Genomic DNA, 20,465 nt, shown 5'->3' on the forward strand with positions numbered 1-20,465 from the left:
GAGGGAGAGGCCTATGAAGAGGCAGCGTTCAATTATGTGAATTGTAGGCGTTCACACAATTATAACATTAAACAGGCTAAGACTAAAAATGGCGTGAGTCCTGCGAAGACGTAAATGGAGACCCGTGGGGGCGGGCTTATCAAATAGCGATGAAGCGTTTCGGCAGACGATTACCCATCCTCACGTAGGAGCAAGCGAGCGAACAGATTGCCAAACATTTTCCCCGTGCTATTAACGTTGTTACTGATGTTATTGATTTCGAGGTAAAACGATTCTCATAAGAGGAGGTGTCTAAGGCTGCAACCAAATTGAACAACAAGAAGAGTCCCGGTGGCGGTTTTGAAGTGTTTAATGTTGAAAGTGTCATGGGAAATAACAAATGTACTGAACTACCGTTGAGAAAAAATGCTTCCCGGGTTTTTGGAAGAAATAGCGCCTGATTTTCCTCCCCAAACAAGCTAGGGAAGGTCAGGTGTCGAGTATTACCCGTAATGTCTTATTAACAATGTCGTCAAATCAGTCAAAAGGATACTAGCCTCCCGCATACAGCAGTTGGAGGCGGGCGTCGGCATCCACACCAATCAATACAGATTTTTTAACTTTGGCCACGATGGTCAAAGTACAGGCAGTTATGAAGGTAGTCAATTGGGCGGTCGCCAAGAAACAGGAGACATTGAGGACAAGGCGCATGCCGTTCTTCATTATGATCGACGTACGCAATGCGTTCGTTAGTGTGCAGTGGACGACAATCATGTCTGCCCTTCGCGACAAAGGAATCAGCGACTACCTGAGATGCCGTTCGGGAAATATTTCAGCGACTGTTGGGTGACCGCTAATACACAACGAGGAGCCCTGCGATTTCAGTGTTCAACAAGTGTGCCACAGGGATTAGTATTGGGCCCATTGCTATGGCTTCTGGCAAGCAATGGTGTGCTTCGCCTTCCATTGCCGGACGGTGCTGAGACGATCGCTTTTGATAATGACCTTGCCGTACTGGTTAGTGAGAGGACAGAGGCTGAGCTGGACCAGAAGAATTGAGGTGCTAGACATGATTAACACTTGGATGCAAGAGCACGGCCTTATATTAGCTCCACACAAATGCGAGTACAAAACTATTAGTGGAAGTGGTGGGACAGATAAATCAAAAACTAGGTGATCAGCCTCTACAGTTTAAGAATAGCGTTAAATACTTGGGAATTCACATAAACAGATCTTGTTGCTTCAGTCAACATGTAGTCGAAGCGTGTTACAAAACCGAAATAAGGCTCAGGGCGTTCAACCAATTGCTGACAACTCAGGCGGCCCGCGCGCCTCCAAGAGACGAATGTTGATGTCCATCGTCACGTCAACGTTGCTTTATGCAGCCCCAGTGTTGGGGACTGCGGTTGGAGTGAAAAGGTATTTAAAACGGTTACAGTGGATTCATAGATGCACCCTACTTGTCATGATTTCAGGATACAGGACCGTATCTTATGAAGCAGCCTGTTTAATAGCTTCGGTTTTGCCCATTGACCTACAGATTAAAGCACGAGCCTTAAAATATAATTGGATGGACAGAATAGACGTCGGCGAATTGGTCATGAATGATTGGAAGGCTAGATGAAGGACAGGAATCAGCTCGGCGTGAACAAGAAGGCTTGTTAATGATGTGAAAGCATGGTCGGCTAGGGGCCATGGCGCTTTTGAGGAGTATTTATTCAGATTTTGTAGGCGTATCATTCCCCAATATATGTTTTTCTCTGGAATTGACACGGCTGAACATATTCTTTTTGCGTGCGTTGCATGGAATGGTCTGCGGAATATGGAATATACACGATTGAATATTGATAACTTGGTTTAGCACATATTGTCTGCGGAAGAAAGGTGGAGGGCGTTTAACGCATTTTCTACGGCGGTAATATGCGCTAAGAATGCAGAGAGCCGCTCTAGGAGTTTAGGAATTGGCAGGATGGACAGTCCCAGTCGTGTGGGCCGGCATGCCTAGGTGTATCCGTTCCAATGATCAGCCGGGGACTCCTTGGGTCCGTTAGGATGATGTTTAAACTAAAATAGAATACCAATGCAAACACCATTAAAGGTATAAATTAATGTATTAAAAGAAAGCAGAGAAGTGAGAGAAACGAGTGAAGAGAAAAATAAATAAAAGAAAGAGAAAGAAGTCTTGAGAACATTTTCAAGCAAAGTGATAAAATGATGTTATAAGAAAACAGAGAAGCAGGAAAGAAAGCGAGAAGAGAAAGATGATAAAAGAGAGTTAAAGACAATGAAGCCCTGAATACACGTGAAGAACTGATCGGAGAGCGAAGGAGTGATACAGCCCTCTGCATGGCCGTCGTCGATGGGCGATTACTATCGCCCATCCACGCTTGCGTGGATGGGCGATAGTAATCAGGCACGGGAAATCTTGATCCCCGAGCTCAAAAGCAGCCCCGGGGTCGCGTATTGCTTAACTGCGGATCCGACCTTGGGTGGAGAGGAACGGTGAAATAAGAATTTTAGTCGGTAGGTGCGGGCAAACATAGGCTGTTAATATCAACTTCTATTCGAACCCGTGCGAGTCCGACACTCCACCTGATGATGGGGGTATGCAAATGGTATTTCTCTGCAAAACCGTTAACAAAAATGTTTCTATCGTGAAATAATTTACTGTAACAACACTGCTAGTTCGTTGTGGAGATTTAATAAATATGGAGAGATAATATATAATAAAAACACAGCAAAAATTCATAATTTCAATGTATATTCTATTTGGAAAAAAAAATTAAGGAAGAACAAGGAACGCATTTTTTTGTAGTTGTTACTGCTTGTATAACACAAGAGAAAATATAAATTATTGAAAATTATGTTATATATGTTCAAACGTTAGTTGAGTTCTATCCTTGAGTGAGTGACGAAGTTGTGCGGTGCACTCAATTCTCAGCTTTGCCTGTTGCAACTCGCGTTGTTAAGTTTATTTTGTTAATTATAATTTCTGCGTATTTTACAAAAATTCATAAATTTAAAAAATCAGCTTTATTTTTAATAGTTTGATTTTTGATATTAATTATAAACATTTTTATTCCTGTTTCGGGTTGTTAGTGCTTTCTTCCAACGACTTGTTTAAATTTTGGATAACGCCAAAATTTAATTTTAATTTTATAACGCCATAGTCTCGAGGAGGAAAACGTGATCGCCTATTTAATTTGCCTAACGCAGAAGGCCAGATAGTAAAATAAATCCCTTAACCTGAAAATGAGTATCTCTTAAATACATGAATACAGTGATGAAGAAATTCATCGAAGAAAAGTTTCCCAAGCTGGCAACGAAAGAAGATATTTTGAGTAAAATAGAAAATTGAAAGAAGTGCGTTCATTGAATCAGGAAAAGAACAAAATTTTAAGTAGGTTGGAATTACAAATCCAACGCGCCATAATAATTTAATATTTAAAGGCTGAAATTTAAATCCGATGAGTATTCTCTTCTGATGTTAAGGAACGTTTTTAGGGATGTGTTCCAAATATATCGGCATGTAGTGATTATTCGGGCACATGCAGTTGGTAAAAAAAGGATAATTTCCCATTATCGTACATTTAGTTTTCGATAGCAGTATCGAGGGTATATGTAAAAACACAATGAGGTTACATGGAACTGTCATGATCGTACAGGAGTTTTGTTTGAAAACTAGGAAAAAAGGGAAAAACTTTTTGCCATCCGAAGGGAAATTATTATAGCGGTGGTGAATAAAAACATGATTAATAATATGGATCAGCTAATTGTGGAGGGAAAAAACTTTACTTGGATATTGGAGGGACGGTTCATGGTGGATTAAAGATGGAGTGGTAAAATTGTTCGAGATGTTGAATAATGTCTTCGGGGAAATTATTAAAAGCGTAAAGAGCAAACCGGTGTTGTTCAATAGTGTGAAACTGTCTTTCAGGAGGTAGTGAGGGATAAAGTGCTAGAGATAGGAAGTAATATCGCTGCAGGATTTTTGTCTTTTATAAAGAATTATGAATTTTATGTTTCCGTGTAACTTGGATAAGGATTCCTAGTAGGGATGATGGCGGTTGCTTTTCACGTTATATAACAGGATGAAGGATTTCATTGAAAGGTGCCCGATTTAGAGAATATAAGAATTGCTAACTGGGCAACAGTGACTTAATGGAAGAACATATAATTAACCTACTGGGTTAAAGGAAAAATTACTTGATTAATGGAAATATTAGAAAAAGCTAATAAGATTTATTAGCATGAATAAGATTTAATGTTCATGATCTTTCAAATTGTTAAATGTTAATTATTAATAGTCAAATGATAGTAAGCAGGTGGGGTGTATGCCGGTATAGATGTATGTATATATATTTGTGTGTGTGTGTGTGTGTGTGTGTGTGTATATAATGGTGTATGCCATAGTGGTTGTATTTAAGATGGTGTGTGTATATATAGTTGAGTTCCGTTGCACTGAAATACATAATTTAAATATATGATCGTAATCAAGCTGCATTGATCATAATTTATGTTTAGTGAAATGGATAGGGAATTAATGGTAATATTGTACGCGGAGCACTAATTATAGTTTTTGTTGCAGTTTTATTTTTTTCTAGTTTGATTTTATTTTATTTTTGTCTAGTAGTTAATTGCATTAGGGTCTTCGGTATTATTGGTAATTAGGTTATTGATTACTTTTTGATTATTTCTATCGTTATTTTATCTTGGTATTGTTTTTGTTAGAATAATAAAATATAAGAACTCAACCTGACAAACGACCAGTTATATATTTATAAAATACTGATTACAAGTTGGTCGTAATTATCCTTGATTTAGAAATAACAACTTTGTTTTTTTTTTTTATAACTGTTTTAAATGGTACGGAAATCAACATTAGTTACACTATTATACCCAAAATTTTTTCACCCTTCGACATATTCTTGTAACCACATTCCTATTCTTGTGACTTCCCTTGGTTGATTTTTATCTTTCTTGGAAATCTGCTCTCTGAATTACCTGTCTAAAATGTGTCCTATCATTTATTGTGTTTATGTTGATTATAATGTTTTACATATCTTTTTCTATATTCCGAAACCATTTTGGCTTGGATTTGTAACTTGTTAACAAGTTAATGAACTGTTTAGTTAATCTGTCCGATCCTATGAATTGTAATTGTAATCTATAGAATTGTAATCATTTCCTCTTATCATCCGTCAGTTTTTCAACCTTCAAGGACAGTTTGCGTTAGGTAGTTATTTAAATTCCAATTTGCTGTTAATTTAGGTCCAAGTATTTTTGTTAGAATTCTCCATTCAATCTTCTCTAATTTTTCAAGATCTCCCGTTTAGTGTGTTTCTGCTGCGTAAAGTATTTCTAGTCTAACTACTGTTTGATAATATCTCATTTTTGTAATCCATGATACAGATTTATTGTTATCAGTGTATCTTGTAATATGAAATTCTCTTTCCATTTTTTGTATTTTACTTTCTATTGCTACTTTTTTTTTGTGGTGTTTGGTAACCGTTCTCCAAAATATTTAAAGCTATCCGTTTTAGATATGGTTTTATTATTTACCTTAAGGTACTAAGATGCATCGCTGACGTTTGTCATGAATTGTGCATTTCCAAAGGATATTTGTAATCCTACTTTGGCTGCTTGTTATTGTTATTCTGTGATTATTTCTTATGCATTGTTAAGTTAGTCTGCAATTTATACCATGATATCTTCAAAAGCTAGGCAATCCGCTGTGAAGTTATTTGAATTCCCTCCAAGTTGTATAACCATATTATCTATTGCTTCCCTCCATTCCCTAAGCAACTCCTCTAATGCAAAATTGAAAATGAGGAGTGACAAACCATTTTCTTGTTTATATCTGATGTTATTTCAAAGTTTTCCGAGAGTTGCCCCATAAATGTTACCTTAGATGTTGTGTTTGTTAAGGTTGTTTTATTTATTTCACTAGTTTTATTGTCTAGTAAAAATTTGTTTATAATGTTGATTAGCTTGTTTCTGTTCTTTGAATTGTACGCCTTTTTAAAAGCTACAACAGTTGCCACATATTTCAAGCTCCTGATTTTTCTAATTTCTATGTTCTTTTTTAGGTTTGTGATTTGTTGTGCACAGGACCTAACATTATAAAACCCTCCTTGATACTTCTAGTTGTGGGTCGTGAACTGTTTTATCTCAGATCAAAATGCTTTGGATAGGATCTCATACGAGATTGTTAAGAAGGATATTTCTCTGTAGTTACTCTTCTATCTCCTTTCTTATACAGTAGGGGTATTAACGCATATGTACATCCTGATGGTAGAGCGTTTGTTTCCCAGATTTCTTGGATTATTCCTGTCAGACACTGTCAGAACGTGATAAGTTCTCACTAAGGTGTTTCACTTTTTTTCACTTAATGTAACTACAATATCTTCAGTCCAAATGAGACCTCTATTTAATATTCCATTTGAAATTGCAATCTCGAAGTTATTTCTTTTGACGTCGGATTTGATATATCTTTTCAAAAATCGTCTTGAAACATTTCCCACAATAGGTTCGATTTGGCAGGATGAGAAAAAAATTATATAATTCCAATTATTTTGGTCAATTTAGGCGAAGACTCATAGGCAGAATCATCAGCAAACTTGTTTTTCTAGTGATAATTTTCCAATAAGTCAAGTGCAACGCAAAAAACTTTATATGTTTGATATATCATCAACAGTTTTCAAGAAATCAAAATGTATATATGTTGGTCCTTTAAAATTATGAAATAACATACGCTGATGAAAGCGTGGTTTGGATGGATTGTTTATACTCTACCCTACCCAGAGCAGCATGCTTTTGATAACAGGAAATCCTTCGATGTCAGTTTCATGTTTTCTTCTGCTAAACTTTTTCTTATTATAGGTGTAGTATCTAGGAAGTTCCTGAACTTCATAGATACTACATAACTTCATAGATACTATCATAGCGAGGTGTAGTATCTAGGAAGTTCAGGAACTTCCTAGATACTAGACCTCGCTATGATACTGCTATATGACTTCGCTACGATACTGCTATATCCTGATATAGCAGTCATAGCGAAGTCATCGGACTAAAAAAGCTATAAAAAGGAATAAGAGGAGTCTGTGGACTTTTAACAACTCGGTGGAGATTATTTTCAGTGAAATAAATTCTTTGATAGTTCTCTACGTGAACCGCAAAGTGAACAATGGTGAGATAACGTAGTAGTAATGGAAACTCTAAAAATCGTCTATCGGCCTCAGATGTACATGTATAACTCCCATTAATATACTGATTCAATTCATCTCTTTGATTTTCAACCAAAATGTTGCTTAATCTGAACATTTGGTATTATATTTACCGGTATATCGAATCGCTTGCACGGAGTTGCAAAATATAATATTTATGTGGGCATTAAAGCAACGTGACAATAGCAGACAATGTGGGATGATCCATTTATTATAAATATAAATTACGTTACCTCGCACGAATGAAGTTGTCGTATGACCTCTGGTCTTCTCCTGCAATAAGTCGCGTAACCGTCATCTTTATTTTGAGTGTTGGAAATATGCTTCGAGGATACGTTTATTGAACATTTACCATTTATCATACATGATGATGACCTATTTATATTACCATATGGTCCGTAACACATATGTTTATAAACAATTTTATGTAATAATGGGTCAAAATTTTTACCCTAATCACTCCATCCACTCCGTTCACGACTCTCACCCGCAAGGAGCAGTCCGTTGTCAACTAACTTACAGATTATATTTAATTTTATTTCTAACCGTATGTTATTTTTATTTATATTTTATATTTGTATTTTTATTTACTTATTATTATTATAATTTATTTAATTTTATTAATAAAAGAAAGGGATTTTTAGTTAATATTTACCAGTAAAAAAAGGATTCTTTATTTAGCGTGAGATAGCGGTTGCAACCGGCTCCCGCTACAAGCTGTCCGTTGTCAGTTAATTTACAGATCATTTAATTTACTTTCTATGCGTGGATTATTTTAATTTATATTTAATATTTGTATTCTTATTTATTAATTTTATTTATTTAATTTTATAAATTTCAATAATCAAATATTTATCGCCTACCAGAGAATCAATGTATCATATTAACTGAGAAATCGAATACAACAACCTAACCTAACTACTACACGTATATCAAAGAAACGAATTAAAATTGTCTGATATTCAATAATTAACAATTATCGGCACCTTACACTCTCGTGATTATGTACACTGAATTTTGTTTCACATGTCCGCCAACTAGCGGAGAGCCAATAGATAACGTAAAGGTTGTTGCCTGTGCGCAACATATCTGCTGCCTAAAAGACAGTGAACATACTATGTATGAATGGAGGCAGTAATGCATTATCTTTTTAACGTGTTTTTTATATTTTTGTTTTTAATATTTTTCTAGATGAATTATATCTTTTCAGATATGCCAAGACACATGTGTAAAAATTTCGTTTCGATTGATGGGGTAGATTTTTGTTTAGTCCGAACAACAAAAAACCTTCCTCTTTATACAATAGTATAGATTTGTAAATGAAACAAAAAAAAACATAATAATCATAATTTAAGCTGTTTTGTTGTTTTTTTTTTGTCGATGAATTCTCCATCTATGATGGAGAATTATGAATTTATTTCTCAGTTCTTTTTTCTGATGAGTGATATTTTCTTATGTATGTTTATAAATGTTGTTAGGTTAAAATTCGAAGCAACAAGTCTTCTAATTTTCCAGGGTTGATGAACTGAGCTTTATTAATTTTGTCAATACTTTCATTTCAACAGTGTTTTGACAATGTAAAAAAGTATCTTTATTACTTATGTGTTCACGATATCTTATTACCTGGAAAAATTTCTGTATTTGTGGACGTGGGAGGAGATTGAATCATATTTTTTAATGTTCCCCTGGATTTTGGTAGGTAAAAGAATATGCCATTATCACTATTTTGTTTGAAAATAGCGAAAAAGAACTACTCATGCAATACTTAATTGTGTAAAAACGTAAATTTATCCTATCCCACCCACAAAGGGAGTTTTAGTAACCTGCTGCATTCATTTCTTCGTTTCAATATTCATATTTATTAAGATTAGCACAATCTTATCAGAATAAGTGCTAAAATATTTTAGCAAGTAAAGATGAATCTCATGACAGGGATCCTTAAGAAATTCAATTGCTCCATGTATACTTACTCCTCTGAGTACCTCAACCGGTTCACAGATCTACGATGACCTCTAGCAGGTTTCTTTTCTTTTACATCCAACAGACTAAGCCTCTTGTATTCGGTTGGGTTTGCCTCATTTTAAACCATAATTCAGAGAGAGTTTTGCTGTCAAATGTGTTCCTCTCTAATTTTTGCTGACCTCTTGACTTAGCTTTAGCTTCCAGGTAAAACTGGACCTTCTGCTTTTCTCTTCAGAAGAGTTTAAATTTTACCCAAGCACTACTAAAATGATAGGTGTTAGTTTTTACATGTAATTAGCCATCCGAATGTTAAGTGATTAGCAATTATTCTGAAGCCATGTAGTTTTCGGAGATATCAGGAGATTGATGATTTGAAACGTATGTAAGACGTGATTTGAATATACGTAAAAAGGCGAATAATTAATTTTACTACTTTTTACTAAGTTTCTGTCACAACAAAAATGTTTAAATATTTACTATGGAAGGATCATGTAGTCGACTTTTTTCATTTTTTTAGAATTTCATGTAGGTAAGAAAAAAGGATGTCATGATACATTTGGCTAGAATCCTAGTTGCTTTATGCTTAACACTACATTGCGTCTGTGTTTGTATAAAAACAATTAATTTTATTTCTACCTTACAGGATAGATTAGATATTATAATCATCGTTATTGTTTTAATAAGATTGTCTCTGTAACGGAAAAACAAATTTGGACCCGTGCTTCACAGTGATAGACAGTCACATTTGGCTATTACTGTTAAACTTACCAATCTATAACTAAAATAAATTTTATCGCATTAATTATTACATTTCTTGTTATAAGTTCAAATCTGTTTGGTTTTAAAAGTCAGCTGTGATCGTGACCCGAGTTTACAAATGTTCTCTTAGATTCCAGCACTTAGGATGAAAGTAAGTCATAATATGTTTGGGATATCAGACCAAATAATTAGATAATTTAGTCCATTACATTTAAATGCATTTAAAAAATTTTTTTCTCTGAAAGAGTGGATCTCAATTATTTCTTACTACTGATATTTATTATTATATTTATACTCTTCTTCTATTGTTCATTTATTGTAAACTGGAATGTTAATTTTTAGTGCCCTTTCATCTTCTGTTATTATTTTTTTCCCCTTCTCCCCAGACCGGTTATCCAATTAAGTATACTCGGTCTGGGAGAGTGTCCTTATAATTTAAGAGGGCCTTCCCGCCCACCGGCTATAATTCCGACACGGCAGGTCGGCACCCCCGGTCGGATCTTTTGTTACTTTAATTATTTGCCTTCTTCAAATCCCCAGGTACGAAGCCGGGTCCAGCAAAGCTGTCCCCAGCCCCACCCCGGAGACCGGGTCTTGGTCTTTTTTACGCCTGCCTCAAACCTCGCAGCCGGGGAGCCCGCCCCGGCTATGCCGTTACGGACCCCAACTACGAGGCCGGGTCTCGGTCTTAACTTTTTAATATTCCCCATAATTGCGATGTCCTATGCCGTTGAAGTGACAAATTTCTACTATCCTTTTTCTACCTTCCTCTTCTTTCTCCTTCATGACAGTGTAGTTGAATTTTTCAAATTTCTTCCAATTTTCATCAGAAGATAGGAGGAAACGGGCAAGCTGCTCCGGCTCCACGTCCGATATTCCAGCTTGTAATCTCACATCATACCGGTTAACACATCTGAAGATGGTGTGTTCAGGCGTATCCTCGTATTCACAATAAATGCATTTGGGGCTATTGCTCAAGCCAAATCGGAAGAAATACGCCTGGAAATTTCCGTGGACCAAGAACAATTGTGTGATATAGTATCCGGTTTCTCCGTGATTCCGATTCACCCATTGTCTTAAACTTGTAAAAAGGCGTTTGGTCCACAGGGCACCCTGATGTTGGTCCCATCTTTCCTGCCATTTATCCATTATCTGGTCCTTTGCTTGCAATTTCGCCATACCTTGGGAACGCAACCATCTTTCTAGCACCCTAAGTTCAATGGGTGAATCAGAGGCAAGAATACGATATGGTACGCATATCGCTTCGTACGATATGGTACGGTATCCACTTGTTACTCCGATCAAGGCACGTCTATGAATTCCCTGAAGTAGCCTGACATTTCTAGCAATATGTATAGCCTTATACCATATCGGTACTGCATACAATAATATAGACGTGCAAGCAGAAGCTATGACACTTCTTCTGGAGGCTCTAGGAGCAGTCTTGCCAGATAATATTCCAGATAAAGCCTTTAACGACTTTTCTGTCGCACCACATCTGTCAGCTATATGCGGACTGAAGCTCAGGGATTTATCAAGGATGACTCCAAGGTACTTCGTTTGTGCAACTCGACGTATAGGATGACTACCCACTTTCAAGTCTAAGTTTCTGATGTGCCTTTTGCCTGTTAGAGAAATGTATTCACGTTTGTCTACAGCTAGTTTCAGGCCTTGTTCGCCCAGCCAGACGTGAATCAACTCCAGGACTCTATTGCCACTAGTCTCAATTTCAATCTCAGTTTTTGCTGCAATAAGTATAGCCAAGTCGTCAGCATATTCTATGATTTCAACTCCATCTGGTAAATTCAGCCTCAAAACATCGTCAAAAGCTATTAACTACAGCAAGGGCCCAGGACAGACCCCTGCGGTACACCACCAAAAATTTGATGTCTCAAGCTTCCCTCCAAGGTGTTAACAGTGCACCATCTGTTGTTCAGATAATCGCTAACTTGTCTCTGCAACCAATTACTAATGCCTCTTCTAGCCAGGGCATTCCTTATAGTATCCCATTTGACAGTACCAAAGGCATTTTGGATAACGAGCATAATTGATAGTGGTATTCATCGCGTTCTCCATGTTCCACTACGCGTGGAGAGGGCACATTTATATATCCTGTCCAAAGCCTGTAAAGTAGATTTGCCGTTTCTAAAACCGTACCGATTCCTGTGTAATCCATCATTACCTTCGAGCTCTTCCATAATTGAATTTGTTATTAATCTTTCTGCCACTTTGCCGATATTATTTATAAGGCTAAGTGGCCTGTATGTAATAGTCTGTGCGTCGACTGCCTTTTTCGATAAGAAAACTACCTTGGATTACTTCCATATGTCAAGAAACAGTTTATTTTGCACTCCATATCACAATATCTGAGATTTCCCAGGGAACTCTATTCATGAGTCCTTTAAGGATTGCAGCTGGTATGTTATCTGGACCAGGGATTTTCTTGTTTTTTAATCTTCCAATAGCTGCGGCAACTTCGGTCTGAGTGAATCTTCTTTCTTTACAATCAATCAAATCAGCTATTCCAGGGTCATCAACCGGAAATAAGACATTTAATTGTTCCCTAGCATTCTCCATAGTTAGGGTAGGCAACCGTCACCCCAGTTTTCCTGTGACCAACTTATATGCCTGCCCACGGATCGTTATCGCGTTCTGTGCATAGTTCTATCCATTTGTCTCTTTTCGCCTGCTTAATTAAATAATTGAGGGTACTCCTTACTTCAGCAAATGTCACTGATGCCAATTCATGCGCCGGGCCGCCGTTCCTTAATGTCCTGTGCTTCTTTCTACAACAAAGTTGATGCTTCCTCCTCTGCTCGGCAATCCCAGCGTTCCACCAGTAGACTGGGCGACGTGTATTGGACAACGGTATTCTTGCCATTTCAGCAATTATAATATCTTGTAGAACTGACCGTGTGACTACCCTACCGTCAGACTGTTTGTTGGCAGCTCTGTCTACGATTTTATTTATTTGTCCACTGGTGAAACGCGGATACCCACTAGGACAGGCAATAGGCGGTAAGGCTTCCTTCATTGTCATCAGTGTTAGAAAGTGATCGCTGGCGGTCTCCTCCCTTAGGACTCTCCATTGGAAGAATGATGAGTCCCAACGACTGTCAATCAAAGTGAAGTGAAGCACAGATCTATGTCCTCTTGCCTCAAATGTGTAGGAGTTATCGTTAAGGCATACCAAACCTACTCCCATCATATTTTCAAATATTTCTCCTCTTCTGTTTGAATAGTTACTCCCCGCCAATATCAGTTTACAACTGAAATCTCCCATTAGGACGATTCCTTTTGTTGCCCGCTGTAATACTCCGGTGAGTTCGAAGATGTATTGCTCATATGTATCTAGAGTAATATTCGAGCTTATGTATTCAGATACCACGGCCATATCAGGCAAAAGCACAACCAAAATTCCATCTCTTCTATAGAGAAGCTGCTATCCTAGTTTGTTACTGACGTTATGAATGGCCACATCCCCAGATGCATCGGCAAGCCAGTCGTGACGGACCGCCGTCCTATAATTTGGCTCAGTGGTCACCACAATGTCCACTCTTTCGTTTCTGGCTATTTCCTCCACTAGATAATGCGAAAGCAGACTTCGATTGGCATTTGACAGCAGTAGTTTAGCCATCCGTTCTCTTATTGCACCCCACGCCTCCAGTGCGGTGATCAGAACTACAAATATCCAGACATTTCATTTGCTCCCTGCAATCTCTTATTATATGTCCCTTTGCGCCGCAATTAAAACACAGCGCTGACCTGTCGGGCACCTTACAGTCAGTTTTTGTGTGGCCAGTCGACCAACATCTACGAAATTTCTGGGTCTCTGTACGGATATAAGCCCGGCAGTGGACCCATCCGACTTTGATTCTTTTGGCCACAAGTTGGACCGCTGCCTTATAACTGGTAATAATCGTGGCATTTCTTGTGTCGCCATAAGCGTGTCTAATAGATGAAATTCTAAACGATTCATTTTTACCAATAGTTGCATGTATTGCTTCTTGTAATTCTTACTCAGTCGTGTCTGCCTCTAAGTCTTTGATGTATACTACCGAGCGTCTATCCCCTCTAGATCTTACGTCCACCTGAAGGTCAGCAGCTCTGTCCTTAAGCACCGTGGTGAATTGCCCTGCTTTTTCCTGGCACCCTCGATCCTGACCTCCAATTCGTTGTTCCTTCCTTTTCTTAGAGAAAGAACTTCTCCAGCTTCTTCCTTGTTTATATTACCTTTCATGGTACGGAGCAGATCCGCATAGGACTTTTCCTGTCCCTTAATGACTACTATATTGCTCCCCTCAACCGGAGGCGTCAAGCGACGTGCCGAGGCGGATCTGGATCGACCACGGCTTGAGTCTGATTTCCTGGGTACTACCAATGTTGCAGGTTCCTCGTTGGTTTTATGCAAATAAATAAGTATTTTTCTCAAAATATTGCCATATTCACCAGTTGGTAGAATATAGGTCACTTTGCGTACACTGACTAGTACCTTTCTTAATGCATTTATAATGCATCTGGCCGCAAGCTTTTCCCCTTTTTCGGAATCGAAGAAAATAGTAAATTTATTTTTCTTAGTAGCCTCCATTTGGAGACTCTCCATTATTGTGGAGGAGTCTAATGCGATCATGCCTGCTTGAATCTTCTCTGTGGCCGCTCTCTTCGATTTACTGATGTCAACAATTGACATGTATCCCCTTCTGTCGGAAGAGTAACAACTTTCACCTTGTTCATTGCCCACGCAGACCACCTGTGTGGGAGTAACTAAATTAATTCATCATCAGACAGATCAAGATTTAAGCTTTCTGTCTGATCCGTGTCAGAAGCAGGATCAGTCTGGGTGGACTGCGTGTTAACTTATACGGGAAGGGGCACATCAGACAGATCAGTTAAGTCCTCATGTATTCTCCTCAGCTCCTGCTCGTGGACTGCTATATATCTAGTCAAACCTGACCCCGTATGCTTTTTCAGGGCATCAATCGCTTGTCCAAGGTGGTGAACCAGACTGCCAAATGAGTAGGGCGACCCATCCTCTTGTTCAGAGGAGCCCTGACGGGTTCTCTTTTTCCCTTTGATGTCCATTTTCTTGACTACAGACGATTTCGTCGTGCCAGCACTTTGGGAGGATGTCCCTTCCAAAGGAAGTGACCCACGCCTTCTCATGGTGTGGCACTGGACTCAGAAGACAACTCCGAGTCCAGCGAGCACCCACACGCCCTGGTGCCCCAAATTTGTTTTTTTTTTTTTTTAAGTTGGTCAAAAGTTGAGGATTTTTGTGATCGGGATTTATAGTAAGGAAGTTTTGGGATAGGGTAACTATTGCAGGAGTTATAATGGAAAAGGAATTCCCTCTACTAAATTCGCTTCGTAGCACTCAGTAAAATTTCCTATACACAGTAGGAAATATTAGAAAAATTTCCTAAGTCCTTGACCGATGTAATCAATTATCGTAAATAACATTTATATTAATTATATTACCACTTACTAATATGTTATCTGTTATCAGCTAGAGATAACCGAATAATCACGTACAGCGAAGAGACGCTCCACTATAATCCTTATTGCCTGTGACAATAAGGATGAAAAGACAAAAATCACAATAAAAACCCGTCCGTTAACCAAAAATCGTAAAAATTTCAAAACACATCCGGTAAACACTCACCTAACAATACCTATTGTCCGTCTCCAAGAAAAAGCCGGGAAAACTAGACCAAAAATATTATAATTACGGTGCAGCACAACAACACGTCCGTACGGTACGAGTACACTTACTCAACTCCATCTTCTGTTATTTGTATAGTTATGATCTCAACCGTCGGTGTGAAATTACCTGATTACATCTTTTACATATTTCGACAGAAATCTTGTAAAGAGAAGAACTTGGTTGCAGTATATAAAGGTTCCAGATTTAATTAATTACGAGTAGATGATAAAATCTACTTATATATATATATATATATATATATATATATGCGTGTGTGTATGTATGTATATAATATATAAATCCTTTTTCTATTAGAGTGGCGTAATCTTCATACGACATCCTTCCATTCACTCCACTGTTGACAATTTATTGCTGAACATTTAAGAACCACCGCGTAAAACAATTTTTTTGTAAGATTTTCTTATTATAAAAAAGTTTGTGTTAATTTTTTTTAGTTTCATGCAATGTTTACACAACTTGTTGTGATATTGGTGCCAAATCCGGGGAGGACACTTACCGTAATGTAGTCTCCAGCAATACTCTAACCATCCTTACCGTTTTCAATTAGCTGATAATAACATTAGTCATTTTCGTTATGGGAAAATTTTGATCTCTACAAAATCAATTCACCTAATCAAGATAAAAGTATAAGGAACATTGTTTAATATGTGTTTTGACATATTTATGATGCGGCAACTCCAATGTTTTTCATTGTATCCAAAAATAATAAGCGTTTTCAGTAAAGCATTCACCCTTCTTGAATCGATATTTTTTTAATCCTTTCTGTTGAGTACACTCTTTCCGCTTCGTGAATAAAATTGATTGTCAGTAGCATTAAAAACTGGTTACATCATGCTGTGAATTCAAAAATGATTATTAATCAGTCTTTTGACTGTTGATTTCAAACGATACTTATTGAGAAAATGCCGAAAATACTTCAATTTGCCAACGGGTAAGTAATTTTTACCGCTTTTTACATTTTAAAAATGGAAGAAATGTTTTGGTGAAACGAAAACTAAAGTAAAATCTCCAATTACACTTGCATATCAATGTTTACATGCATAAATAATATGACGTTCAATAACTAATAGAAAATAATTATTACTTGTCAATCAGAATTTACCGCACCAGAGGATAATGACATTAGCCACTGCTAATCAGAAATATGTAATAAGATTAGTATTTTCTTTTCGTTGAACCTATTCATACATCTGAAAGCAATTGAATTATTTCTCTTAAAAAAAAAGTCTTTGTTAATGGGTTTTGTAACTGTTTACGACTGTGTATCCTACAGTAAGTTTCAAGGCATATACGGAATCAAGCCAAACTGCCTTCAATATACCTTGATAAAACTGTTCAAATGTCTTGATCCTATGGTATTGCAGTTTCTTTTTTTCCTAAAAATGGATCCATTTCTGTGAATTGGAAAAGTATCCCAGGAAAAATTAGCTGAAGAATACTGTTTGGATTTCTGAATTCTATACAGTTGTCACAGTGTCCAAACCGCATTCCGGTTTCACTTTCATGGTCATTACCATCTAATAGTCATTTATTATAGTCGATTTATTAGAACTGTAGATTAATTATACTATAACAAGGGATTGTTAACTGGATAATTTAATTTAATTTTTTTGGATTGTTAACTATTTAACATAATTAAATATAATTCATAAAATCTTATTCTCTCAATCTAAGATCCGAAATATAGATTCCACATTGTATTGGTTAAATATGAAATGCAGTTGAAAAAAAAAAAATTCATTTAATTTCACCTTTTTTTAATTTTTTTTTTCAAGTTTAACTACTGATGATATGTAAAGCATAAATTTTGAAAACGATACATGAAGATGTGAAATATTTACTACAAGAACACACATAAAACTTTAAAAATAACGAGAAAAATTTAAAAAAACCATGTAGGAAAATAATAACAATAATAATTTTCCTAATGAATGTGTGAGAGAGGATGTAACATAAATGTTTTCATAGAAAAGGATAGAATAGTTTGCTGCTTCACACTTTCTCTTATAACCTTTCTTGTGACTGTGATGCATGTAAAGGTTTTAAGGAACAAATGTTACTAAACAACCACGAGTTGTACTAATCTCGAGTTACACTTAATGAACGTGATGATTTGCATTATACTGTCAATCTCAGTGAAAATCATTTCTCTTACCTTGCACCACTTATTACCTGTATTTTAGTGAAATTGTCATGCTTATATGCAGAAAACATGTTTTAAATTAATTATATATATATATATATATATATATATATATCGCTCACTGACGAAGATAATGGGAAATTACTTGCCTGATCCTTTTTTGTAAGACTAAAATAAGAAGATTCTATTACTTTTTCTACCATTCTAATAAGTGAATTTCTCAAATTTAAAATCCATTACACTTAATGGTACCCAGCGTATACAACAACAGTAACAATAATAATATTAACGACGTATGGTTTATCAAAATATCTATAATTACGAAAGCTGCGTTAAGTAAATATTGTAGAATAGAAACGAAACTGAAGTTTTTTTATTAGATTACAACTCTTTCCAACTGTAATTTCGTTTACCATACAAACGTAATAAAATCGGAATTAGAGTGAAGAATATGTCTTATATAATGAACAACTTAATACGCGTATCAGCTAAGTATGAGATACATAAAACCTAATATAATAATTTGTAGCACCCGCAGTGTTTTATTTCGCGTTTAATTATTGTATGTAATCTAAAATATGGGAACATGATAATTCATTTTATGGGGACGTAATTATAATCATTTCAAAAATGCAGTATCTTGTTTTTTTTTTTTTTTGTCTTCAGTCATTTGACTGGTTTGATGCAGCTCTCCAAGATTCCCTATCTAGTGCTAGTCGTTTCATTTCAGTATACCCTCTACATCCTACATCCCCAACAATTTGTTTTACATACTCCAAACGTGGCCTGCCTACACAATTTTTCCCTTCTACCTGTCCTTCCAATATTAAAGCGACTATTCCAGGATGCCTTAGTATGTGGCCTATAAGTCTGTCTCTTCTTTTAACTATATTTTTCCAAATGCTTCTTTCTTCATTTGCCGCAATACGTCTTCATTTGTCACTTTATCCACCCATCTGATTTTTAACATTCTCCTATAGCACCGCATTTCAAAAGCTTCTAATCTTTTCTTCTCAGATACTCCGATTGTCCAAGTTTCACTTCCATATAAAGCGACACTCCAAACATACACTTTCAAAAATCGTTTCCTGACATTTAAATTAATTTTTGATGTAAACAAATTATATTTCTTACTGAAGGCTCGTTTAGCTTGTGCTATTCGGGATTTTATATCGCTCCTGCTTCGTCCATCTTTAGTAATTTTACTTCCCAAATAACAAAATTCTTCTACCTCCATAATCTTTTCTCCTCCTATTTTCACATTCAGTGGTCCATCTTTGTTATTTCTACTACATTTCATTACTTTTGTTTTGTTCTTGTTTATTTTCATGCGATAGTTCTTGCGTAGGACTTCATCTATGCCGTTCATTGTTTCTTCTAAATCCTTTTTACTCTCGGCTAGAATTACTATATCATCAGCAAATCGTAGCATCTTTATCTTTTCACCTTGTACTGTTACTCCGAATCTAAATTGTTCTTTAACATCATTAACTGCTAGTTCCATGTAATGATTAAAAAGTAACGGAGATAGGGAACATCCTTGTCGGACTCCCTTTCTTATTAGGGCTTCTTTCTTATGTTCTTCAATTGTTATTGTTGCTGTTTGGTTCCTGTACATGTTAGCAGTTGTTCTTCTATCTCTGTATTTGAACCCTAATTTTTTTAAAATGCTGAACATTTTATTCCAATCTACGTTATCGAAAGCCTTTTCTAGGTCTATAAACGCCAAGTATGTCGGTTTGTTTTTCTTTAATCTTCCTTCTACTATTAATCTGAGGCCTAAAATTGCTTCCCTTGTCCCTATACTTTTCCTGAAACCAAATTGGTCTTCTCCTAACACTTCTTCCACTCTCCTCTCAATTCTTCTGTATAAAATTCTAGTTAAGATTTTTGAAGCATGACTAGTTAAACTAATTGTTCTATATTCTTCACATTTATCTGCCCCTGCTTTCTTTGGTATCATAACTATAACACTTTTTTTGAAGTCTGACGGAAATTCCCCTTTTTCATAAATATTACACACCAGTTTGTATAATCTATCAATCGCTTCCTCACCTGCACTCCGCAGTAATTCTATAGGAATACCTATAGAATTACTGTCTATTCCAGGAGCCTTTCTGCCATTTAAATCTTTTAATGCTCTCTTAAATTCAGATCTCAGTATTGTTTCTCCCATTTCATCCTCCTCAACTTCGTCTTCTTCCTCTATAAAACCATTTTCTAATTCATTTCCTCCGTATAACTCTTCAATATATTCCACCCATCTATCGACTTTACCTTTCGTATTATATATTGGTGTACCATCTATGTTTAACACATTATTAGATTTTAATTTATGTACCCCAAAATTTTCCTTAACTTTCCTGTATGCTCCGTCTATTTTACCAATGTTCATTTCTCTTTCCACTTCTGAACACTTTTCTTTAATCCACTCTTCTTTCGCCAGTTTGCACTTCCTATTTATAGCATTTCTTAATTGCCGATAGTTCCTTTTACTTTCTTCATCACTAGCATTCTTATATTTTCTACGTTCATCCATCAGCTGCAATATATCGTTTGAAACCCAAGGTTTTCTACCGGTTCTCTTTATTCCGCCTAAGTTTGGTTCTGCTGATTTAAGAATTTCCTTTTTAACATTCTCCCATTCTTCTTCTACATTTTCTACCTTATC

The 20,465-nt window shown here is 36.4% G+C and overlaps 1 protein-coding gene across 1 annotated transcript; it reads right to left on the reverse strand.

The window, feature by feature from the left end:
* Positions 1-12,546: 12,546 nt before the first annotated feature.
* LOC142317480 (uncharacterized) lies at positions 12,547-13,209 on the reverse strand. The gene has a single exon (XM_075354046.1). It carries the CDS (start codon positions 13,207-13,209, stop codon positions 12,547-12,549), a length of 663 nt encoding a protein of 220 aa, XP_075210161.1.
* Between the last annotated feature and the right edge of the window lie 7,256 nt (positions 13,210-20,465).

Source organism: Lycorma delicatula, chromosome 1, assembly GCF_047948215.1.
Source record: "Lycorma delicatula isolate Av1 chromosome 1, ASM4794821v1, whole genome shotgun sequence".
Classification (NCBI taxonomy): Eukaryota; Metazoa; Arthropoda; class Insecta; order Hemiptera; family Fulgoridae; genus Lycorma; species Lycorma delicatula.